This window comes from Bubalus kerabau, chromosome 6 (assembly GCF_029407905.1).
Source record: "Bubalus kerabau isolate K-KA32 ecotype Philippines breed swamp buffalo chromosome 6, PCC_UOA_SB_1v2, whole genome shotgun sequence".
In the NCBI taxonomy this organism is placed as follows: Eukaryota; Metazoa; Chordata; class Mammalia; order Artiodactyla; family Bovidae; genus Bubalus; species Bubalus kerabau.
In genome coordinates, this window is record NC_073629.1 from 67,525,876 (window position 1) to 67,546,459 (window position 20,584).

The window sequence follows — 20,584 nt, forward strand, 5'->3', positions numbered from 1 at the left end:
CTTTTTGGAACCACATTCCATGTCCAGTTCTAACTTGCTTTTTGACCTGCATACAGATTTCTCAAGAGGCAAGTCAGGTGGTCTGGTATTCCCATCTCTTTCAGAATTTTCCACAGTTTATTGTGATCCACACAGTCAAAGGCTTTGGCATAGTCAAGAAAGCAGAAATAGGTGTTTTTCTGGAACTCTCTTGCTTTTTTGATGATCCAGCAGATGTTGGCAATTTGATCTCTGGTTCCTCTGCCTTTTCTAAAACCAGCTTGAACATCTGGAAGTTCATGGTTCACGTATTGTTGAAGCCTGAATTAGAAGAAGTACTGAATTTTTAGTAGAAGCTGATGATGGTGATGGTGAGGAGGAAAAACAGTACTTTTTCACTCAAAATGAGTGAGTGAAGACATTTCTTTTTCCCATCTGCGTTTAAACATGCTTAGGTCTTTCTTGATTTGAAAATTATCTTTTGATTTCTATACCTTTCAACTACTTTCTCTCCTTCACAGCTAAATTTCTTGAGAAAATTGATTCTATTTTCTACTTCTCTTTTGTTCACCATTCACTCAGTCTTAAAGTATTGAAGTCTAGCTTCAACCTCCCATCACACAAGTGAAGTGACTTACTAATGATTTCCTTGTATGAAATCCAGTGGACATATCTCAGCCTTTTACCTTGCCCTTTTTTTTTTTTTTAATTAGAAGTTGGCTTAACTGACCCTCCTTCTTGAAACTTTTTTTCTTAAATAGTTTTGTCTAGACAGTCACCACATGCTATAGAATCGATCTTATACATCTCTCAAATTACCTACTTACCTCTATCTCCATTCCCACTACCTTTCCCCTGGTTTATTACCATTAGAGCTCATTTAATTGGTCTTCCTCTACAGTCTTCTTTCACTTTAATCCATTCTCCTTGTTCTTCCCTGAATGGTATTTGTAAACTGCAACATTTTTTCCTTCATCTTAAAACTCCTCCAGAGCTTCCTAATTGCACTTAAAATCAAGCTTAATCTTAATTTTATAGAACCCTGTGTAATTAATCTCATTTTTCTTCTCAAGCCTCAGTTCTCTTCACTCCTAGTCTTACCAAATTTCTTTTTTGGTCTTAGGTGCTATGTTTTGCCTAGAAGCATTTCTGCATAATGTTCCTCCTGTTTGGTTGGAAAAGTCCTTGAACCTCTCCCCTTCTACCCCCATTTCCTAGCTAATTCCCATTCTTCTTTCTGGCTCAGTTGAACTTATTTTGGGAAGCTTTTCTTGACCCTCAGAGATCTCTGTTCAAAGCCTTCATATATTGTGTGCCTTTCTCTTTACGTCACTTCTTATCCCATATTGTAATTGTCTGTTTACTTATTTGTATTCCCCACCTTGACCTCTGTTAGGAAAAGGCTCTTTGTATCCCGAGTGTTTAGTTGTTAACATCATAGGTGAATGAGTTTATGTATAAATGAATGAAATCTTGCTGCTTCTTCAAATATTCGAAACTAAGAAAAATGATGTTAAAAACCGTACTTTAGCATCAGAGTATAGAAATATATGTGAAACTTGTTTAAGCCTTCTATTTAAATTAGATCCAAATAAAACAAAACATGATAAGAGAAAAGGAAATTATAGCTTAAATGTCATGCTTTTTTTTTTTTTTTTTTTTAAGTATTAGATTGTCGACTCCATTCTAGATCCACTCTAGGCCAGTTTCCAGGTACTAAGATAGATTCAGAAAAGAGATGCCTGATAATTTTTTATTGTAGAGACCATTGAAAGAATGACTGTGTCTTTAGTATATTTGATGAAACCTTAATGTGAAAGGAATTAACCTTTGAAAAACATCAGAAATCAGACTTCTTTCAGGGGATACCTATACATTGAGAACATACATAATGAAGGCTTTTGGGGAAGGGGGCAAATATTTTTATACAACTGTTTGAGACTGTCAAACCTCTTTTTTGATTGTAAGTGACATTTTAGTTAAAGCACTGCTTATTCTGTTTATGATACATTTGATTAGAAAAAAAAGAACCCCGATGCTCTTCTTTCTTCTTTATTGTTACTAAATTAATATTTGGTACTAGCAGATGAGTAGAAAAAGGAAGAGTTGTTAAATAGGCTAATTTTATTACTATTCTCGTATATTTAAAATTGGGCAGAATATTAAGGCCTCATGTTAGGTTTTGGAAAATGTTTTTGATTTAGACTAATTTTCCTAGTGTGTGAAATCTAAACTCAATATTACATAAAATTAGGTTGTATAAATCATGTTATGGAAGGAGATTTGTGGCAGGAATCTTCTAATTGTATTTCTAAGTTTTGATTATGTCATCTGTAAAGTGGCAGTGATACCTTTTCAAAGTGTTTTTGATCAAGGGTAAATATGATCGATCACATATGTTATGTACTCAGTAAATATTCATGAAATGAGGATTCCAAGGAAGGAAACAATCGCTGCTGCTGCTGCTGCTAAGTCGCTTCAGTCGTGTCCGACTCTGTGCGACTCCATAGACGGCAGCCCACCAGGCTCTGCCGTCCCTGGGATTCTCCAGGCAAGAACGCTGGAGTGGGTTGCCATTTCCTTCTCCAATGCATGAAAGTGAAAAATGAAAGTGAAGTCGCTCAGTCATGTCCTACTCTTCGCAACCTCATGGACTGCAGCCTACCAGGCTCCTCCATCCATGGGATTTTCCAGGCAAGAGTACTGGAGTGGGTTGCCATTGCCTTCTCCAAACAATAGCTGAGCAAAGAGTAAAATTAATAATAGTATAATGAGATTGTAAGGTAGCAGTGTTAGTATGAGAAGTAAAAAAGTTTTTATTCCATCTTGTGACTTGAAAATTTTATATAAATTGAATTCTTTAACAGATGCTTATATACCTGCATACAACTTTTACCACTCGTAAATATACTTTACAAACCACTGTGTTTCAAATAACTAAGGTTGGTCTCATTCATTAAAGGTCTACCATTACTCAACTGAAGGAACTATTTTTCTTAACCTTTTTCTCCCTGCAAGGGAGGCCATCAGAATGTATTTTTTAAGAGTTTTTAATAGCTAGATCAGGCATCATGGTGTTTATTTTACATCACTACTGTGCTGAAGTACTGAAATTAAAAGACTAGAACTGTGCTTATACAATAGCTTAAGTTGAATAACTGTAGTAGGTCTAGAGATTAGATTTATTTGACAAAGATCTTACATTTGAAATACTCTAGTGATGATTACTTTTAAGCAGAATAAAGGTAATAACCTAAAAAGGTATTTTCAACAAATACTCATATTGAGCAGAGATAACAGCTGAATTTATTTGTAAACTGGCACATTCTAGAACCATTAAAATGATTGCTCTATATGGTAAAGTTTAACCAGAATTAATGACAGTTTGCTAACATAAAATAGTTTAAAATAATTGGATGGGATCTCTTAAATTCTGATATTTAAAGTGGTAGAATCTTAAATACATATTTCAGATACTTTCCCTTTTGCTTTTCCAAGATAGTAAAGGAATAATGGATATAGAGAAGTTGAGAACTTTATCTTAGTAAAAGAACAATTTTAGATTTATAGTAAAATCAAGAGCATGTTACAAAGTTCCCATCACTCCCTACCCAATTTTCCCTATTAATAATATTTTACATTAATATATTTATTATAATTAATGAATCAATATTAATACATTATTATTAACCAAAGTTCATACCTTATTCAGAATTCCTTAATTTTTTTAAATTTTATTTTATTTTTAAACTTTACATAATTGTATTAGTTTTGCCAAATATCAAAATGAATCTGCCACAGGTATACATGTGTTCCCCATCCTGAACCCTCCTCCCTCCTCCTTCCCCATACCATCCCTCTGGGTCGTCCCAGTGCACCAGCCCCAAGCATCCAGTATCGTGCATCGAACCTGGACTGGCAACTCGTTTCATACATGATATTTAGAATTCCTTAATTTTCAATTAATGTCCTTTCTGTGTTCTAGAATCTCAGTTAGATTACCTTGTAACATTTAGTTTTTATGTCTCCTTGTTGTGGTAGTTTCTCAGACTTTGTTGATAACCTGGGCAGTTTTGAGGGATACCAGTCAAGTATTAATAGATTTCTCTCTATTGGAATTTGATGCTTTCCTCATGATTTGGGATTGTGGGTTTTGGGAAGAAGACCACAGACATGAAGTGCCATTTTTGTCATGTCATACCAAGAGATACACTATTAAAATAGTATTATTTTATTGAAGTATAGTTGATTTACAATGTTGTGCTAATTTCTACTCTATGGTAAAATGATTCAGTTATACATATTTGTGTGCTTTTTCCTATTCTTTTCCATTATGGTTTATCACAAGATATTGATTATAGTTCCCTGTGCTATACAGTAAGAATTTGTTGTTTATTCTCTATATAATTGTTTATGTCTGTTAATCCCATATGCCCAATCCCTCCCCCACTTCCCTTCCCTCTTGGTAACCACAAGTCTGTTCTGTATGTCTGTTTCTGTGTTATAGATAGGTTTATTTGTGTCATATTTTAGATTTCCACGTAAGTGATGTTGTATAGTATTTATCTTTCTCTTTCTGACTTAATTCACTTAGTATGATAAGCTCTAGGTCTGTCCATGTTGCTGAAAATGGCATTATTTTATTCTTTTTTATGATCAAACAGTATTCTACTGTGTATATGTATTACATCTTCTTTATCCATTTATCTGTCTGTGGACATTTAGTTTGTTTCCACGTCTTGGCTACTGTGAACATCACTGCAGTTTATATTGGGTTGCATTTATCCTTTCAAACCGTGTTTTTTTCTGGATATTTGCCCAGGAATGGGATTGTAGGATCATATGGCAACTCTATAGTTTTTTGAGGACCTTCCATACTATTTTCCGTAGAGGCTGCACCAGTTTCGGTTCCCACCAGTGGTGTAGGAGGATTCCCTTTTCTCAACACCCTCTCAGCATTTGTTATCTGTAGACTTGTTTAATGATGGCCATTTTGACAGGTGTGAGGTGGTACCTCATTGTAGTTTTGGTTTGTATTTTTTAATAATTTGCAATGTTGAGTACCTTTTCATGTGTCTAATGGCTATCTGTATGTTTTCTATTAATATTTGGGCGTTCTTTGCTAATTTTTGATTGGGTTGGTTGTTTTTTGTCATTGAGTTTTATGAGCAATTTGTATATTTTTTGAAATTAAGCCCTTGCCATTCCTTTCATCTGCAAATATTTTCTCCCATTGTCCTTTTGTTTTGTTTATGGTTTCCTTGGCTGTACAAAAACTTGTAAGTTGACTAGGTCTTATTTGTTTATTTTTGTTTTTATTTCTATTGTCTTGGGAGACTGACCTGAGGAAACATTGGTAAGATTTATGCCAGAGAATGTTTTACATATGTTCTCTTCTAGGAGTTTTATGGTGTTATGTCTTATATTTAAGTCTTTAAGCCAAAGTCTTTAATCCATTCTGAGTTTATTTTTTGTATGGTGAGAGGGCATGTTTTAACTTCATTGATTTACCTGCAGCTGTTCAGCTTTCCCTATATCACTTGCTAAAAGGATTTTCTCTATTGTATACTGTTGCCTCCTTTGTCAAAGATTAATTGACTGTAGATGTATGGGTTTATTTCTGGATTCTATTCTGTTCCATTGATCCATATTTCTGTTTTTATGCCAATACCACATTGTTTTGACTACTTTGCTTTGTAGTTAGTATTGCCTGAAGTCTGGGAGGGTTATGCTCCCTGCTTTGTTCTTTTTTCTTAGGGTTGCTTTGGGTCTTTTCTGGTCCCATAGAAATTTTAGGATTATTTGTTCTAGGCCTGTAAAAAATATCACTGGTATTTTGTTAGGGATCACATTAAATCTGTAGATTGCTTTGAGTAGTATGACCATTTTAACAATGTTAATTCTTCCAATCCAAGAGCATGGGATCTTTTCATTTCTTCGAATCATCTTCCGTTTTCTTTGTTAACGTTTATGATGTTTATTAATGTTTAAAACTTCTCAGAATTTAAGTCTTTACCTCCTTGGTCAGGTTTATTCCTAATTATTTTATTTTTGATGTGATTTTAAAAGGGATTGTTTGTTTACATTCCCTTTCTGATGTTTCATTGCTAATGAAAAGAAATGCAACCAGTTTCCGTATGTTAGTCTTGTATCGTGCTAATTTGTTGAATTCATTTATCAGTTCTAGTAGTTTTCGTGTAGAGTCTTTAGGGTTTTCTATATGTAGTATCATGTCATCTGCATATAATGACAATTTTAGCTTTTCCCAAGGGATATGCTGTTAAGATGATTGATTGCAGTTGTTGACCTGGATCACCTAGCTGAGGTATAGTTTGTCAGGTTTCTCCACTGTGAGGTGGCTCTCTGTCTTCCATACTCTTTTCTTTGGAAAGAAATCACTATGTACAGCCCACACTTAAGGAGTGGGGAGTTATGGGTCTCTCTCCTTGAGAGCAGAGTGTCTCCACAGATTATTTGGAAATCTTCTACATGGGAGATTTTTTTGTTCCTCCCTTTTTTTCTTTCTCCCCGCCATCCCCCACGCTTCCTCCATCTCACTCTCCCTCATTTTTCCTTTAGTCATTTATTTGTGTAAGTGAAAAGTGAAAGTGAAGTCGCTCAGTCATGTCTGACTCTTTGCAACTCCACAGACTGTAGCCTACTAGGCTCCTCAGTCCATGGGATTTTCCAGGCAAGAATACTGGAGTGGGTTGCCATTTCCTTCTCCAGGGGATCTTCCTGACCCAGGGACTGAACCTGGGTTTCCTGCATTGTAGGCAGACGCTTTACTGTCTGAGCCACCAGGGATAAGTAGAGACTCATAAATACTTATTTTCCTACTTTGAGGTGTAATTTAGTAGCACTGTTTTATTGTTCAAATTGTTTCAGCTTTGGCCATAGGGAACCTTTCTGTTGTCTCCTGGGTTCCACTAAGGTGGTGTACTTTTGTTATATAGCTTTTTTGCCACTTCAAAATACTCCAGATTCATCTTGTGTATTTTGTGTCCCAGTGCTAGAATCAGCCTTCTTTGCAAAGGAACCCCATTTCCCTTTATTGCAGAAGGCAGTATTAGAAGTCAGTTTTTGAGTTCTGTATGCTCACTGCTGAATGCAGTTGATTATTTTATTTATCTGTCTCAGCTGGCAGAGCAGGAAAATACATGTGTATTCGATAATCTATCTATCTATGTGTGTGTGTATATACATATATATATATATATTGCTACTGCTGCTGCTAAGTCGCTTCAGTCGTGTCTGACTCTGTGCGACCCCCATGGACGGCAGCCCATCAGGCTTCCCCGTCCCTGGGATTCTCCAGGCAAGAACACTGGAGTGGGTTGCCTTTTCCTTCTCCAATGCATGAAAGTGAAAAGTGAGAGTGAAGTCGCTCAGTCGTGTCCGACTCCCAGCGACCCCATGGACTGTAGCCTACTAGGCTGCTCCGTCCATGGGATTTTCCAGGCAAGAGTACTGGAGTGGGGTGCCATTGCTTTCTCCGATATTTATATATACACCTATCTATAAATACTTCTGTATGTAATTATTACATATATATAAAGCTAAATATGAGTTTATACTTTGACTCCATCCCTAATTAATTATATTACCACATGGATTCTTCTAGCTTCTCCCCTTGTTTATCTGTAAATTTCCACTCTAGCAATAGCAAACCCTGGTCATCCTCCACTCATTTGTTTATTACATTATATATGTACACAGAATTAGAATTGTTCATTCTTAGCTACTTGGAAATAGCTATGTAAAGCAGAATATGTTGCTTATGATCAGTTCCTTTTACCTTTAGTCTTTGAGATGCTACTCATTTCCAGAGTTACCTCGGTCAGGATCTTTTCCTTCTACCCCCTTCAGTGAGGTAGTTTTATATATGTATAATATACTTAGATCCTTGTGTCAGAGAATACGTTCCTTCCTAGGGTTCCCTAATCTACTAAATTATTTTTTTTAAATTTGCATACATTAAAGTTCATTCTTTATGCTTTTTAAGTTTTATGCTTTTGGCAGATCCATGTCATGGATCCAACATTATATATAGTACCATGTAGAATAATTTCACTGGTATTAAAAATTCCCTGTATGTCATTTACTTAACCCTCTTCCTTTCTCTGAACTTCTGGGAACTACTGATCTCTTTACTTTTATCTTGAACAGAATTTAATATTATTGGAATTGTAACATATAGCCTTTTCAGACTGAAGAAGTTTATTTTAATATTTATTATTTATATATTTTTTTGGTTGTACCTTGCATCACATGGGATCTTAGTTCCAGGGAGTAAACCTGCACCCTGTTCAATGGAAGCCTGGAGTCTTAACCACTGGACCAGCAGGGAAGTCCCGAAGAAATTTATTTTTATTCTTCAGATTTTAAAAACACACTTATTTATTTGAATGTGTCAGATCTTTAGCTGTATCACACAGATTATCTAGTTATGATGTGAGGGCTTAGTTGTTCCAGGGTATGTAGGATCTTAGTTCCCTGACCAGGGATTGAAGCTGTGTCACCTGCATTGCAAGGTGCCTTCTTAACCACTGGACTAATAGGAAAGTCCCATGCAAGTTTTTTTTTTTTTTTTCTCCTGTTTTTATTTTTTTATTTTTAATTGAAGGATAATTGCTTTAAAATGTTGTGTTGGTTTCTGCCATACATCAACATGAATCAGCCGTAGATAAAGACATCTGTGCAAGTTTTTATCTCTTTCATTTCTGCTTAGGTATATATGTGGTAATCTTATTGGGAAAACCTCTGAATACTCTAGGAAATTATTCGAATTAGCTGGGCTGGAAGAATTAAATTCAGTATTTTCTTACAATCTTTTAACTTATTTTGGACTTTCACATCTTTACCAGTGTATGGACTAGGCCTTTCAATTTGATAATCATTTTATTTTGATTAAAGAGAAACAAAATAGGGGGTGAAGAGTTAGACTTTCTTTGTCATCTCTGTTGGAATTATTTTTTTTAAGTCAGAATCATTGTGGAATAATTTATATACAGTAAAGATTGTCGGAAGTTATTAACTTCAAAGAGAGACCTTTCTTCTCAGTTGCAATAACTGCTATAGCACTTTTTTCAAGCTTCTGCTTGTTTTTTCTCATAAGTCTCTTCTTACTTGTGCCTCATTAATTGTTACTTGCGTGCAGTAGTTTGCTGCAAGTTTAATAGACTCAATCATTTTTATTGATGATAGAGAAGTGTATCCTGCATGATAAGTCTTTGGTTATTCAGCTAAGTGGGATAGACGTTCTGAGGGTGAAGTAGGATAGTTAAGAGTATTATAGAGAGGTTAGGTGTAGTACTCAACTCACTACAGTCACCCTAAGATTGAGCCTGCCTGGTAGAAAATACCAGCGCAGTCCAGGTTTATACACTCCATATACCTCAAAGCAAATGAAGGCAGAGTGAAAATGAGTTTAGACTTAACCTCCGTAACTTACCCCAGGAGTAACTTTTAATGTAGCCATTGCTTTCTGATTCAGTTCTAACGTTTGAATGAAGTAGCTCTATCTTGAGAAAAGTCTTACTTTTCAGTGTTAGCACTTGTAATATTAATTATTAAACATTTCATTAGGGATTAGTTAACAGAGCACTAAAGAATAAGAATATATTTTAGGTAGGGGCTGAAAAATTATTTTGATAGATACTGTTATATTGCAGTCATGCCATGGTTGTGGACATCAAAACTGCATTGCTTTACCTTTGAAATTTCTGCTTGTTTGCTGACTTATGAACTTTAAAGTTTCAGTATACTTTTGATTGCACAGAACATCTATCCATTTGTTCACTCAAAAAATGTTTATTGAACATGTGTATGCTGGGAAGTGTGCTGCAAACTGGATAAACGAAACTGAACTTTTCAGATATGTTGCTGTCATGGAGTTTACAGTCTATTGGGAAATAGAATGAAATTTATTCAAAGTTATAAAGAACAGTGGTGCTTCACTAATATTTTAAAGACCTATTAACTTATTTTGAAGTGAACTTGGAGCAGTTTGTTCTTTGTTCTTTTTGCAAAATACATTTGAGCATTCAAGGTTTTTGGGCTAACGTGTTTCCATATGTGATCCATATGTGAAATCAGACATTTCTCAGAGAGCCAGGACAGTGTGAACCAGAGGGAGAGTTGGGGAGAATATGAACAGGTAGTAGGTTTATGTGGATAAAATTCATATTAGCCTATTTATAGGCAGAGACGTAAAAAATATTTCTTTTTAATTAAGAAATATTAAGTAATTTAATATTATGTAAGTCTTTTTTTCTGTAAAAATGTTTAATATGTAAGAAATGACAAGTTAAATTCCTTTAGAATGGAGATATAACAGAAAGAATGGGCTTCCCAGGCGGTTCAGTGGTAAAAAAATCCGCCTGCCAAGCAGAATACACGAGATTTGATCCCTGGGTCGGGAAGAGTCCCTGGAAAAGAAATTGGCAACCTACTCTAGTATTCTTGCCTGGGAAATCCCACAGACAGAGGAGCCGGTGGCTACAGTCCATGGGGTTGCAGATGAGTTGGACGCGATTTAGCGACTAAACATGAACAGAAAGAACAAATGAGAATCATGACAACCAAGATCATGTCTGAATTATGTGAAAGTTTCTTGTAACCCTAGTCAAGAAATTTGTCACAGATATCTTATTCTAACAGGGTACAGCAGAGGGACTGAAAAGTGATGATCCCTCCTGATGCTAAATTATTTTCTAATTTAGCTGTTTCTTAATGACTGATTGCTTGAAAGTCAAGATGCTCATTTTCTTATTTTCTGTACTTGTTCAGGTTTGAGAATTAAGAATTTAAGATGGGGGAATAAGGCTTTGCTTTCTCTAACTGATATTTTCTAACTAGGTACTTCGTAACTCAGGAAGACCTCATTTATTCCCAGTAATATGTTTTACTAAAACTCTTTCAGGTAACTTTACAAAGACGTGTGACTTAATAGTAGATCATGGATTGAACTCAGTTTTTTATTTATTGTTGTTACTAAAAAATTTTAGTGAGTTTTTTTTTTATTTTCTTTTTGTCTCTGTAGTTATCAGAGACTGTTACAGACAATTGCTGTACTCGAAGCCCAGCGTTCTCAAGCAGTCCAGGACCTTGAAAGTTTAGGCAGACATCAGAGAGAAGCACTAAAAAATCCCATTGGATTTGTGGAAAAACTCCAGAAGAAGGTATATTTTGACCACTTTTTAAATTTATTGAGATATATTTGGTAATAACCTTATTTATTCTTTTATATGAATACTTTTTAAAATGTTTAACCATGTTATTGAAGGTGGGATATTTCCTTCCTTCACCCCCACTAAATGCACAATAAGTATACCCCCAGTGAAGATGGCTAGGAGCTTTAATTGGATGCTTGTATAGAAACTTGATGTCCTGTTTCTAGCCATTTTTAGTCTTTTTCTGTTACTTTTTTCCTTCCCCATCTTAAAAATATTTTCCCTTTTTTGCTTTCAGGACTTTTAAGTTTATTGAAACTAAAAGGAAAAATACTTTAGTATTTTTAGTGTTTATTTACTGCTTTATTTACTCTAAAAGCAGTAGAAAACAATGGTGATACAAACAAAAATTCTATTTTAAATGTCTTTAAGGATATGGTTGCCAAGGTCATGAGAATGAGGTGCAAGATGTGCGTTTATGCCGTAGTATTTGTCTTGAATTAGGGACCCACAAATTATTCAATAAATTTGAGAGGTAAATATTAGTCAGACAAAAGCATTGTCTGAAAAGATTAAAACTGAAAAACTATGAAAAAGAATCTTCTTTTTCACCTTAACACACAAATTTAGTTGTGTATGACAAGTTTGCTGCTGTTAAGTCGCTTCATTTGTGTCCAACTCTGTGTGACCCCGTAGACGGCAGCCCACCAGGCTCCCCCGTCCCTGGGATTCTCCAGGCAAGAACACTGGAGTGGGTTGCCATTTCCTCTCCAGTGCATGAAAGTGAAAAGTGAAAGGGAAGTCCCTCAGTCGTTTCCGACTCTTAGCGACCCCATAGACTGCAGCCCACCGGGCTCCTCTGTCCATGGGATTTTCCAGGCAAGAGTACTGGAGTGGGGTGCCATAGCCTTCTCCAATGACAAGTTTAGTTACTAGTTATTAATGAGTCACAAAAGTGGTCTACCAGGTGTTGAGGCAGCAGTCTTGGGGACTTCATTTTATGAACGCTTACAGTGTTTACTTATCATGGTTTCAACTAAAATAAATTGTACTTTAATCTTAAACTTATTTTTTTTCAGTTGTTGGGTGGGCAAAAAAGTTGCAGTTATACACATCTGCTATATACGTCCGTGGTTGGTTATCTGCAGATTTTCCATGTCCATGTTTAATTTAGAACTAGATTTCTTTTCACTTTATTTCAGAAACAGGGATGTGACATTGACCCTCTTAAGATTTTTTTGCAAAAATGTTCAAATGTGTATTAAATCCCAGATACATTGGTATTCATGAAAGACTTGTGTTCCTTGGAAAGAAAATTTTCTGCGAAGTTTGATTCTTTAGTTTTTCTGTGTTAACTCATGTATGCTTAATTTGCCTACTTTCTTTAAGTTTACCATAGTAGTTAAGTTGTTGACATATGATCCCATTGACATCTGAAAACTCCTAATTGAAATTAAGGAAACTTGGTTTATATATTGGTACATAGAATGCAGGGAACCTTTATGGCTTGTTAGCTTTCTTTGATGTTTTACCATCATTGTTTTAAAAGACACTCTATTCTAACTTTTCAAAAAGTTGAGTCTTAGACTGATATACATTATTATAATGATGGCTGTAGTATACTGTATCACAAGCAAAATAAAAATTAAGAATTCTGTGTCACAGTATGGACTTTGCCAGTTTCATAATTCATGACCTGATTTTTTAATGAACATTTTATTATGAAAAGTGTTAAGTAGACAAAAAAGTGGAAAGTATTATGTAGTTTTAACACACACATCCATCCACCTTCTAGATTCTACAATAAACATTTTACTGTATTTGCTTTATTGTGTGTTTTTTCAATCCTTCCACCTACCATTCTATCTCATTTCAAGATGGAATCCATTTCATGCATTCCAGAGTTGCAGACACACATACTTAACACCAAAACACTTCAGAGTGCATATTATTAACTAAATTTTTTTTAAAGCTTTTTAGGGTGAAATTTATATACAGTGAAATTCAGAAATCCCAGTTTTATCATTATATGAGTTCTGACCAATACCCCCACCTATATAACCCAAATTCTATCAAAAGACTGATCACATAATAACCTGGTTTTAGTAATGACAACTAATAACTTCTGAAGGTGATTGATAAAGTAACTGAATTCAGAGTAAAGTAAGGATATAGTTTTGATTCTCAAAATGTGGTAGGTTTTTTTGTACATGTCTTAAGAGTTATATAGTATGAAAATAATTCATTGTTTTGTGAATAAGTTAGGACCACAGGGGTCCATTTAAAATGAATTCTATGTGTCAGGTCGTATCTATTTCAGTCAAACACATTTCATATGCTGTTCTTAGAGATAAAAGCATTCTTTGCTATTTCTGTTTAAGTGTGTTAAAGAACATTATGTCTGTATAGGTCAGCTGTAGACCTCTATCAAAAAATAGTGCTTATGTTTTGTTAAGTTCATTTTTCTTTATGTGGCTATCATTATACCATTTAATGCTTTGACTGTATTTTTATTGACTGTTGGATTCAGAGTGAATAGAAATGCCAGTTGATGATGATTTAGATTTGGAATCATCTGAAAATTTGGCTATTGTTTATAATTTCTTGAATTAACCTTATATGTCACTTTCTTTTTCCCTCCCACCAGGCTGATATAGGGCTTCCATATCCGCAGAGAGTTGTTCAGTTGCCTGAGATTGTATGGGACCAATATACCAATAGCCTTGGAAACTTTGAAAGAGAATTTAAAAATCGTAAAAGGCATACTAGGAGAGTTAAGCTAGTTTTTGATAAAGGTAATAAATTACATGATATTTTAAGTAGAGAAATACCTGGCAAAGTCTTGCTTTAATAATCCTATACATGGTTTTCTTTTTAGTAGGTTTACCTGCTAGACCAAAAAGTCCTTTAGATCCTAGGAAGGATGGAGAGTCCCTTTCATACTCTATGTTGCCTTTGAGTGATGGTCCAGAAGGCTCAAACAGTCGTCCTCAGGTAGGCAGTATAAAGTGTTGGAGTAGGAAAATTTGAATTGTAGACAAAAGATTTTAACATTTGCTGACTTGTATTCTTAAATTTCAAGCAGTCTTCACTTGAAGATATAATAAGGACATGAACTTTGAAGTTAAGAAAAAGCTGGGTTGAAATCACAACTCCACTACTTATTAACAGTGGAACTTCAGATGGTCGTTTCTATTAAAGTCCCCAAGCTACAGTTTCCTCTTATATAAAATGTGATTAATATCACCCTATGTTGTAGAGTTGTGAGGATTATAATGAGTAGTACATGTAACATGATGAGTTCAGTGCCTGACATATAGTACAGTATTTATTCTAAAAATAAGAGCTCTTTGTGCATAGTGGAATATAACCAGGATTTGCTGGTTGTAACCTGGCCTTGCTGCTGTTAATTAGATGAACTTTGATAAACGTGGGTTCAGAATGAAAAAGTAGCATTTCTTTTTCTTTAAAATGAAGTTGCTGTCATCATTCATTTGTTATTTGGCCATATCAAAGAGTAGTCTGTTATGTTGTCTCTGACAAAGCCTTATTTTATATGCAGATGATAAGAGGACGTCTGTGTGATGATACCAAACCTGAAACATTTAACCAATTGTGGACTGTTGAAGAACAGGTAATAGATATTTCTCAATTGTGTAGGTTAAAAAATATGCAGTTAAAATTAGAGTAAGTATTGTGAATAAAGTGTATATTGTATATGTGTGTGTGTATGTGTGCTGAGTCACTTCAGTTGTGTCTGACTCTTCGCAACCACATGGACTATAGTCTGCCAGACTCATCTGTCCGTGGGATTCTCAAGGCAAGAATACTAAGAGTAGGTTGCCATGCCCTTCTCTAGGGGATCTTCCCAATCCAGAGTTCGAACCTGTGTCTCTTATGTCTCCTGCATTGGCAGGTGGATTCTTTGCTGCTAGCACCACCTGGGAAGTGTGTACTGTTGTATGCAATCCCTCTTAATTATGAATTTAAAATATTTAAACTTATTTCTATATACCTTTTTGCAGATGTAAAGAATTTTTCATTCTGAGAATATATGAATTCCATTTAGGAGATGGTTTCTAAAGAAGGAACCTGGGTTTTGGGAGGGGGCTTGAAAAAGATACTGAAACAGATGGAATAAAGTTTTTGTAATACAGCTTTGTGAGACAGAAAAACCTGGAGCCAAGTACAGCTATGCTTTTGTTTGGAGAGGAGCTGAAAAAGCAAGGTCATAGTATTCTGTTACATTTGGGCATATAGCTAGGATTGTTTGTGGGTAATGTTTGAGATATATTCTATCTCATATGAGGATTAGCCCCACAGCTATAATGAGTTGATCCGTTTACAAAAAACTTTGTGCTCAGTCACTTCAGTCATGTTTGACTCTGTGCAACCCTACAGACTGTAGCCCACCAGGTTCCTCTGTCTGTTGGATTCTTCAGGCAAGAATACTGGAGTGGGTTGCCATTTCCATCTCCAGGGAATCATCTCAGCCCAGGGATCGATCCTAGGTCTCCCACATTGCAGGCAGATTCTTTGCCCAAGTGCATGCATGCTCAGTCATGTCTGACTCTTTGCAGCTCCATGCATAGCCCACCAGGGGATTTCCTTCTCTAGGGGATCTTCCCAACCCGAGGATCAAACCCGTATCTCTTTTGTCTCCTGCATTGGCAGGCAGGTTCTTTATCACTAGTGCCACCTGGGAAGCCTGTGCGTGTGTGCTTTGTCAGTCGTGTCTGACTGTTTGCAACACCATGCACTGTCGCCTGCCAGGTTCCTCTGTCCTTGGGATTCTCCAGTTGAGAGTACTGGAGCGGGTTGCCATTTCCTTCTCCAGGGGATCTTTCCAACTCAGGAATCGAACCCTGGTCTCTTACAATGCAGACAGATTCTTTACCATCTGAGCTACCAGGGAAGCCCACCTGTTAAAATACTCCTTTAGCCAAGCCCATACTAAGATAGGATAAGAAGATTATTTGTAGCACACACTCCAGTCTCCAAGGCAGTTTATTGGTCTTTCAGCTCTGCAGAGATAATACCAATCAATGGTGCCTAAAAGCTGATCCTGTACACTGGGATAGCTGGGTGATAACATTCCTTTTATTTCAACATCCAGAATATTCTGCATCCTTAGGACTACTGGAGAATTTTGAAGATAAGTCAGAATATTAAAGTTAAATATTTAAATAGAGGATCACACAAAGGAGGAAAAGATCTCTTTTAGTATTCTGTCAGAATACAAATCAATTTTTATATAGTTTTGTCAGATCCATAGTCGCTAGCCTAAACATAGTCTAGCAAGAAAATGTGGTCAGTGGAAATCACTAAAATGTGTAATATATTTCCTTTGTGAGGAGTGCTTTCTTTTTACTGAGGTGAATAGAAAAATCTTTATAAGGTCTTTCATCAGTTTAGTCTTGATTCTTATTTTCCTTGTGAAGTTTTAAATTCCTACTAGAAACTTTTCCTACCATGAAGATTTCTAGTTGACCTAACCCCTAATGTTGGGGAGGGAGTATTGTAGTTTTTAAGATGAAAGGCAAATGTATTTATTTAGAAACTCAGTATTAAACTTTCTTAAATTTGGTCTTTGGTTTGGCTTAGAAAAAGCTTGAACAGCTACTCCTGAAATACCCTCCTGAAGAAGTAGAATCTCGACGCTGGCAGAAGATAGCGGATGAACTGGGCAACAGGACAGCAAAACAGGTAACTGAGGAGATGGCTCCATATTGTTGGCATGTTTTTTATTTTTTAAATTATTTAAAAGACTGTGCTGGGTCTTTGCAGCTGCCTGCAGGCTTTTTCTAGTTGCAGCAAGTGGGGGTTACTCTAGCTGCAGTGCGTGAGCTTCTCATTGTAGTGGCTTTCTTGTTGTGAAACACAAGCTGTAGCATACAGGCTCAGTAGTTGTGGTGCACAGGCTAGTTCCCCTGCAGCATGTGGAATCTTCCTGGACCAAGGATCGAACTGATGTTCCCTATATTGCCAGGTGGATTCTTCACTACTGGACCACCAGGGAAGTCCCTGATTGTTTTTTTTTTTTAAAGTGAAGGATAATGCAGCTAAAATCAGCAGATCTGCTCCTTCATATTTAGCTACACAATACTATAGTATGTGGAGTTTTAAAAAATAACATTGTTTACTGATTTTAGAAACAACTCAAGATAGTTCTGCTTTGAATCATTACGAAATACTAAAAAGTAAAAATGTAATTTAGTATTTGATGAGTACAGCAGTTGTGTGCTTTTGGGTTAGACTATGCTAATAGATTTGTGATAATGCCTTAATTAGTATTCCCTGGTTGTCTTTCTAAAAAAATATCTGCCAGCTTTCTCCTTCACGTTCCCATTGATATTAATAGATACGTTTTTATGCTTATACACGAATGTTCACAAGTTGAAGATGTGTTTAGCTTAGGAATCAAACAGATTTAATTTAACAATTTTTTTCGTCCAAGTGTCTTTGGCAATTTAAAACTATTTCTAGATTTATGTAGCTATTAAGTTGTTACTATTCATTAAGATACATGTATATTTTTAAAACTATTTTGGTACTGAATGTCTTGTCATTCATTATGTTAAAAGGCTTGTCATGTTTCCTTAGGTTGCCAGCCGAGTGCAGAAGTATTTCATAAAACTAACTAAAGCTGGGATTCCAGTCCCAGGCAGAACACCAAACTTATACATATACTCCAAAAAGGTAAAAAGAAAATTGGTGGAAGTAAACTTTAGATCTCAGATTAAGATCATCAAAGTCAGAGTTGCTGTGTAAAAGTATATATGTTATTCAGAACAACATTATTTTATTTTTAAATAAACTCACTCTAAACATTTTGTTACATTGAGCATAAGTGAACTTCAGTGTTTTCTTAGGAGTATGTTAGTATATGTGAATGAGTACTGTTTGAAAGGTATTAGATCGAATATATGTCAGAAAGGCCTTTGTGATGTTAAAGTTTTTAGGATATTTGATTCTTTAATAATACAGTCAATTTCTGTTTTATACATATGCTGTATAAATCCAATTTAATCTTCACTACAGTTCTTAAAAGTGTGGGTAGTATCACCTTCATTTTACTCATGTTAATATTAACAGCTACCTTTTATTCTTACTGTTGAATGCTCTGAGCTAGGTCCTGTTTTACAACCTTTTTTATAGATGAGAAAGCTAAGTACACTGAGTAAATTGCCTAATCACATAGCTAGCGAGTCTGGGAATCTTGGATCTTCTGATTCTGCTCCTAAGCCGCTTCGACCATTCTTTGCTTCTCTGTACAGTGAAAAAGCTATTGTAGAGCACTGCATGAAATTATAGCCAGTTTTTTGCTTTAATTGAAGGGGGGAAAAGCACATAATTGTCCTTCTTTCATTTTGTTGTAAATCATCCTGATACCTTCCCTCCCAAAAACTGCCACCTTTCATACAAAGAGAAGCAAGGAGTGTGTCTAATGCTGTTACCTTCCTTATTGAAGCTGACTATTTTATATAATTTTACATTAAGTATATTGTCTATACATCTCTATGTTTTAATATTTTTATTCTTTTCCAAACTTTGGAAGCTTGTTTTAATTTTTCATATTTTAAAAATATTTTGTATTTTTCTCTCCCCACTGTAGCATTGTCTATCTTAGGTGTGTAGAATTCATCCTATAACTTCAGAATGTTGGAACTTTAACAACCAGCATTTAACCTAATAGCTCTAATTGTCCTGATTTCTGGGTTACCTTTAGATGTGTTGTACACCTCATGTTTTCACCACTAAAACGAGATGATGCTAACAAAAAGAATACTAAAGAAGCCTAAATGTGTTTCCTCCTTTGGGAATTTAATAGGCATTTTGACTGTAGAGATCTGGCCCAGTCATAGTTATGATTCTTAGCCATGGTTAGAGTTCGAATTTTGAGATGAAACAATGGTTCTCCATGTAGCTGAAGTATTCTTCGTGGCTATGCTGTTAGTGAAGACAGGAAGTCTGCATAGTGGTTCACAGTGAGGCCATTGTTCCATATAGACCTAGTTTATAATCTTGGTTCTGCTACTTTCTAGCTGCAGCACTTTGAACATAAAAGTTCACCTCCTTGTGCCTCTGTTTTTTCACCTTTAAATTAGAGGTGATAATAACTGCTTTATAGGAATGTTTTGAGGATTAAGTGACATTGACGAAGAGTAAGCAGTCAATCAATATTAGATACTATTTTCAAACATTCATCATGTTGGGGAAATTTTCATTTTACTTGATAGTTTTATATCTGGCTTTGGCTAACTTCATCCTCCTTGATTATCTATAAGATGACTTTAAAAGTTCAGCATGTGAATGCCAAGAGTATGAAAAATGTTGGTGATACAAATACAAGCATGTGGTCCACGATACTCCATGTGGATATTCCCCCTATATTTCTAATTGCTGGTGTGGTTTGGTTTGTTTTTATTTAAGGCTGCTTGTGCTTTTAAAAATCCAGGTAGCAGAAAAAACAACCACATAAAAGTATGCTGAAGGATAGAGGTGCTATCCTTTTGATTAGACAGTCTTGCAGGAAGTAGCATTTATATTTTTGATTCTTTTAATGATTGTCCACTATCCCAATTAAAAATTTGTTTTCTCACTTAGTCTTCAACAAGCAGACGGCAACACCCCCTTAATAAGCATCTCTTTAAACCTTCCACTTTCATGACTTCCCATGAACCACCAGTGTATATGGATGAAGATGATGACCGATCCTGTTTTCATAGCCATATGAACACTGCTGTTGAGGAGGCATCAGTAAGTTATCTATATTGTATCTGTATCCTGCTGCTGCTGCTGAGTCACCCCAGTCGTGTCTGACTCTGTGCGACCCCACATCTGTCTTTATATTATACAGATCAGAATGCAAAATGGGAGCACCAGGACTTCCTATTTATTCCTGTTCTTCAGATAATGTTGCTTTCTTTTCTTTTGAATTAACTAGTTAAACTTGTTTTATATTGGGCTTTAAAAATGTTCTTAAGAAGAAACTTTCAAGCTAATTCAAAAATAAACCCACATGCACCCATTATACAGTTTTAATGGTTATCAATTTGTGGCAATCTTATTTTTATCTATACTTCCTACCCACCCCAACTTTCTTTCTGGGATTATTTTGCAGCAATTTTCAGACATTATGAAATGTCATTATCATGTTTATTAAAAAGTAATCCTTTATATAATCAGATACACAATTAGTTTACATTTTCCCAATTATAATTTGCAAAAGACCTCTTCCCGCCCCCCACCCCCCCATACTTGTTTTGTTGAAAACCTGAGTTATTTGTCTTAGAGAATTTACCACAGTGTAGCTTTTGTTGTTTGCATCTCCTTGGTGTCATGTAACCTATTCCTCTGTTTTCTGAATCTCCTATACGTTGATAGATCTAGATAATTAATCAGATTCAGATTTGTTTTTTGTTAGGGTG

At 35.5% G+C, this 20,584-nt stretch overlaps 1 protein-coding gene across 7 annotated transcripts in view; it reads left to right on the plus strand.

Annotated features, from left to right (window-relative positions):
- The window catches only part of ZZZ3 (zinc finger ZZ-type containing 3), a 120,589-nt gene that overhangs the window by 91,277 nt on the left and 8,728 nt on the right, over positions 1-20,584 (plus strand). For 6 of the 7 annotated variants that reach the window (XM_055585426.1, XM_055585427.1, XM_055585425.1 and 3 more), the window contains 7 exons: positions 11,024-11,162; positions 13,801-13,948; positions 14,032-14,147; positions 14,716-14,787; positions 16,758-16,859; positions 17,757-17,852; positions 19,761-19,913. In XM_055585426.1, the coding sequence (XP_055441401.1) occupies positions 11,024-11,162; positions 13,801-13,948; positions 14,032-14,147; positions 14,716-14,787; positions 16,758-16,859; positions 17,757-17,852; positions 19,761-19,913 (826 nt within the window). The remainder of the gene's footprint in view (positions 1-11,023; positions 11,163-13,800; positions 13,949-14,031; positions 14,148-14,715; positions 14,788-16,757; positions 16,860-17,756; positions 17,853-19,760; positions 19,914-20,584) is intronic. The other variant, XM_055585431.1, reaches the window with a different exon arrangement.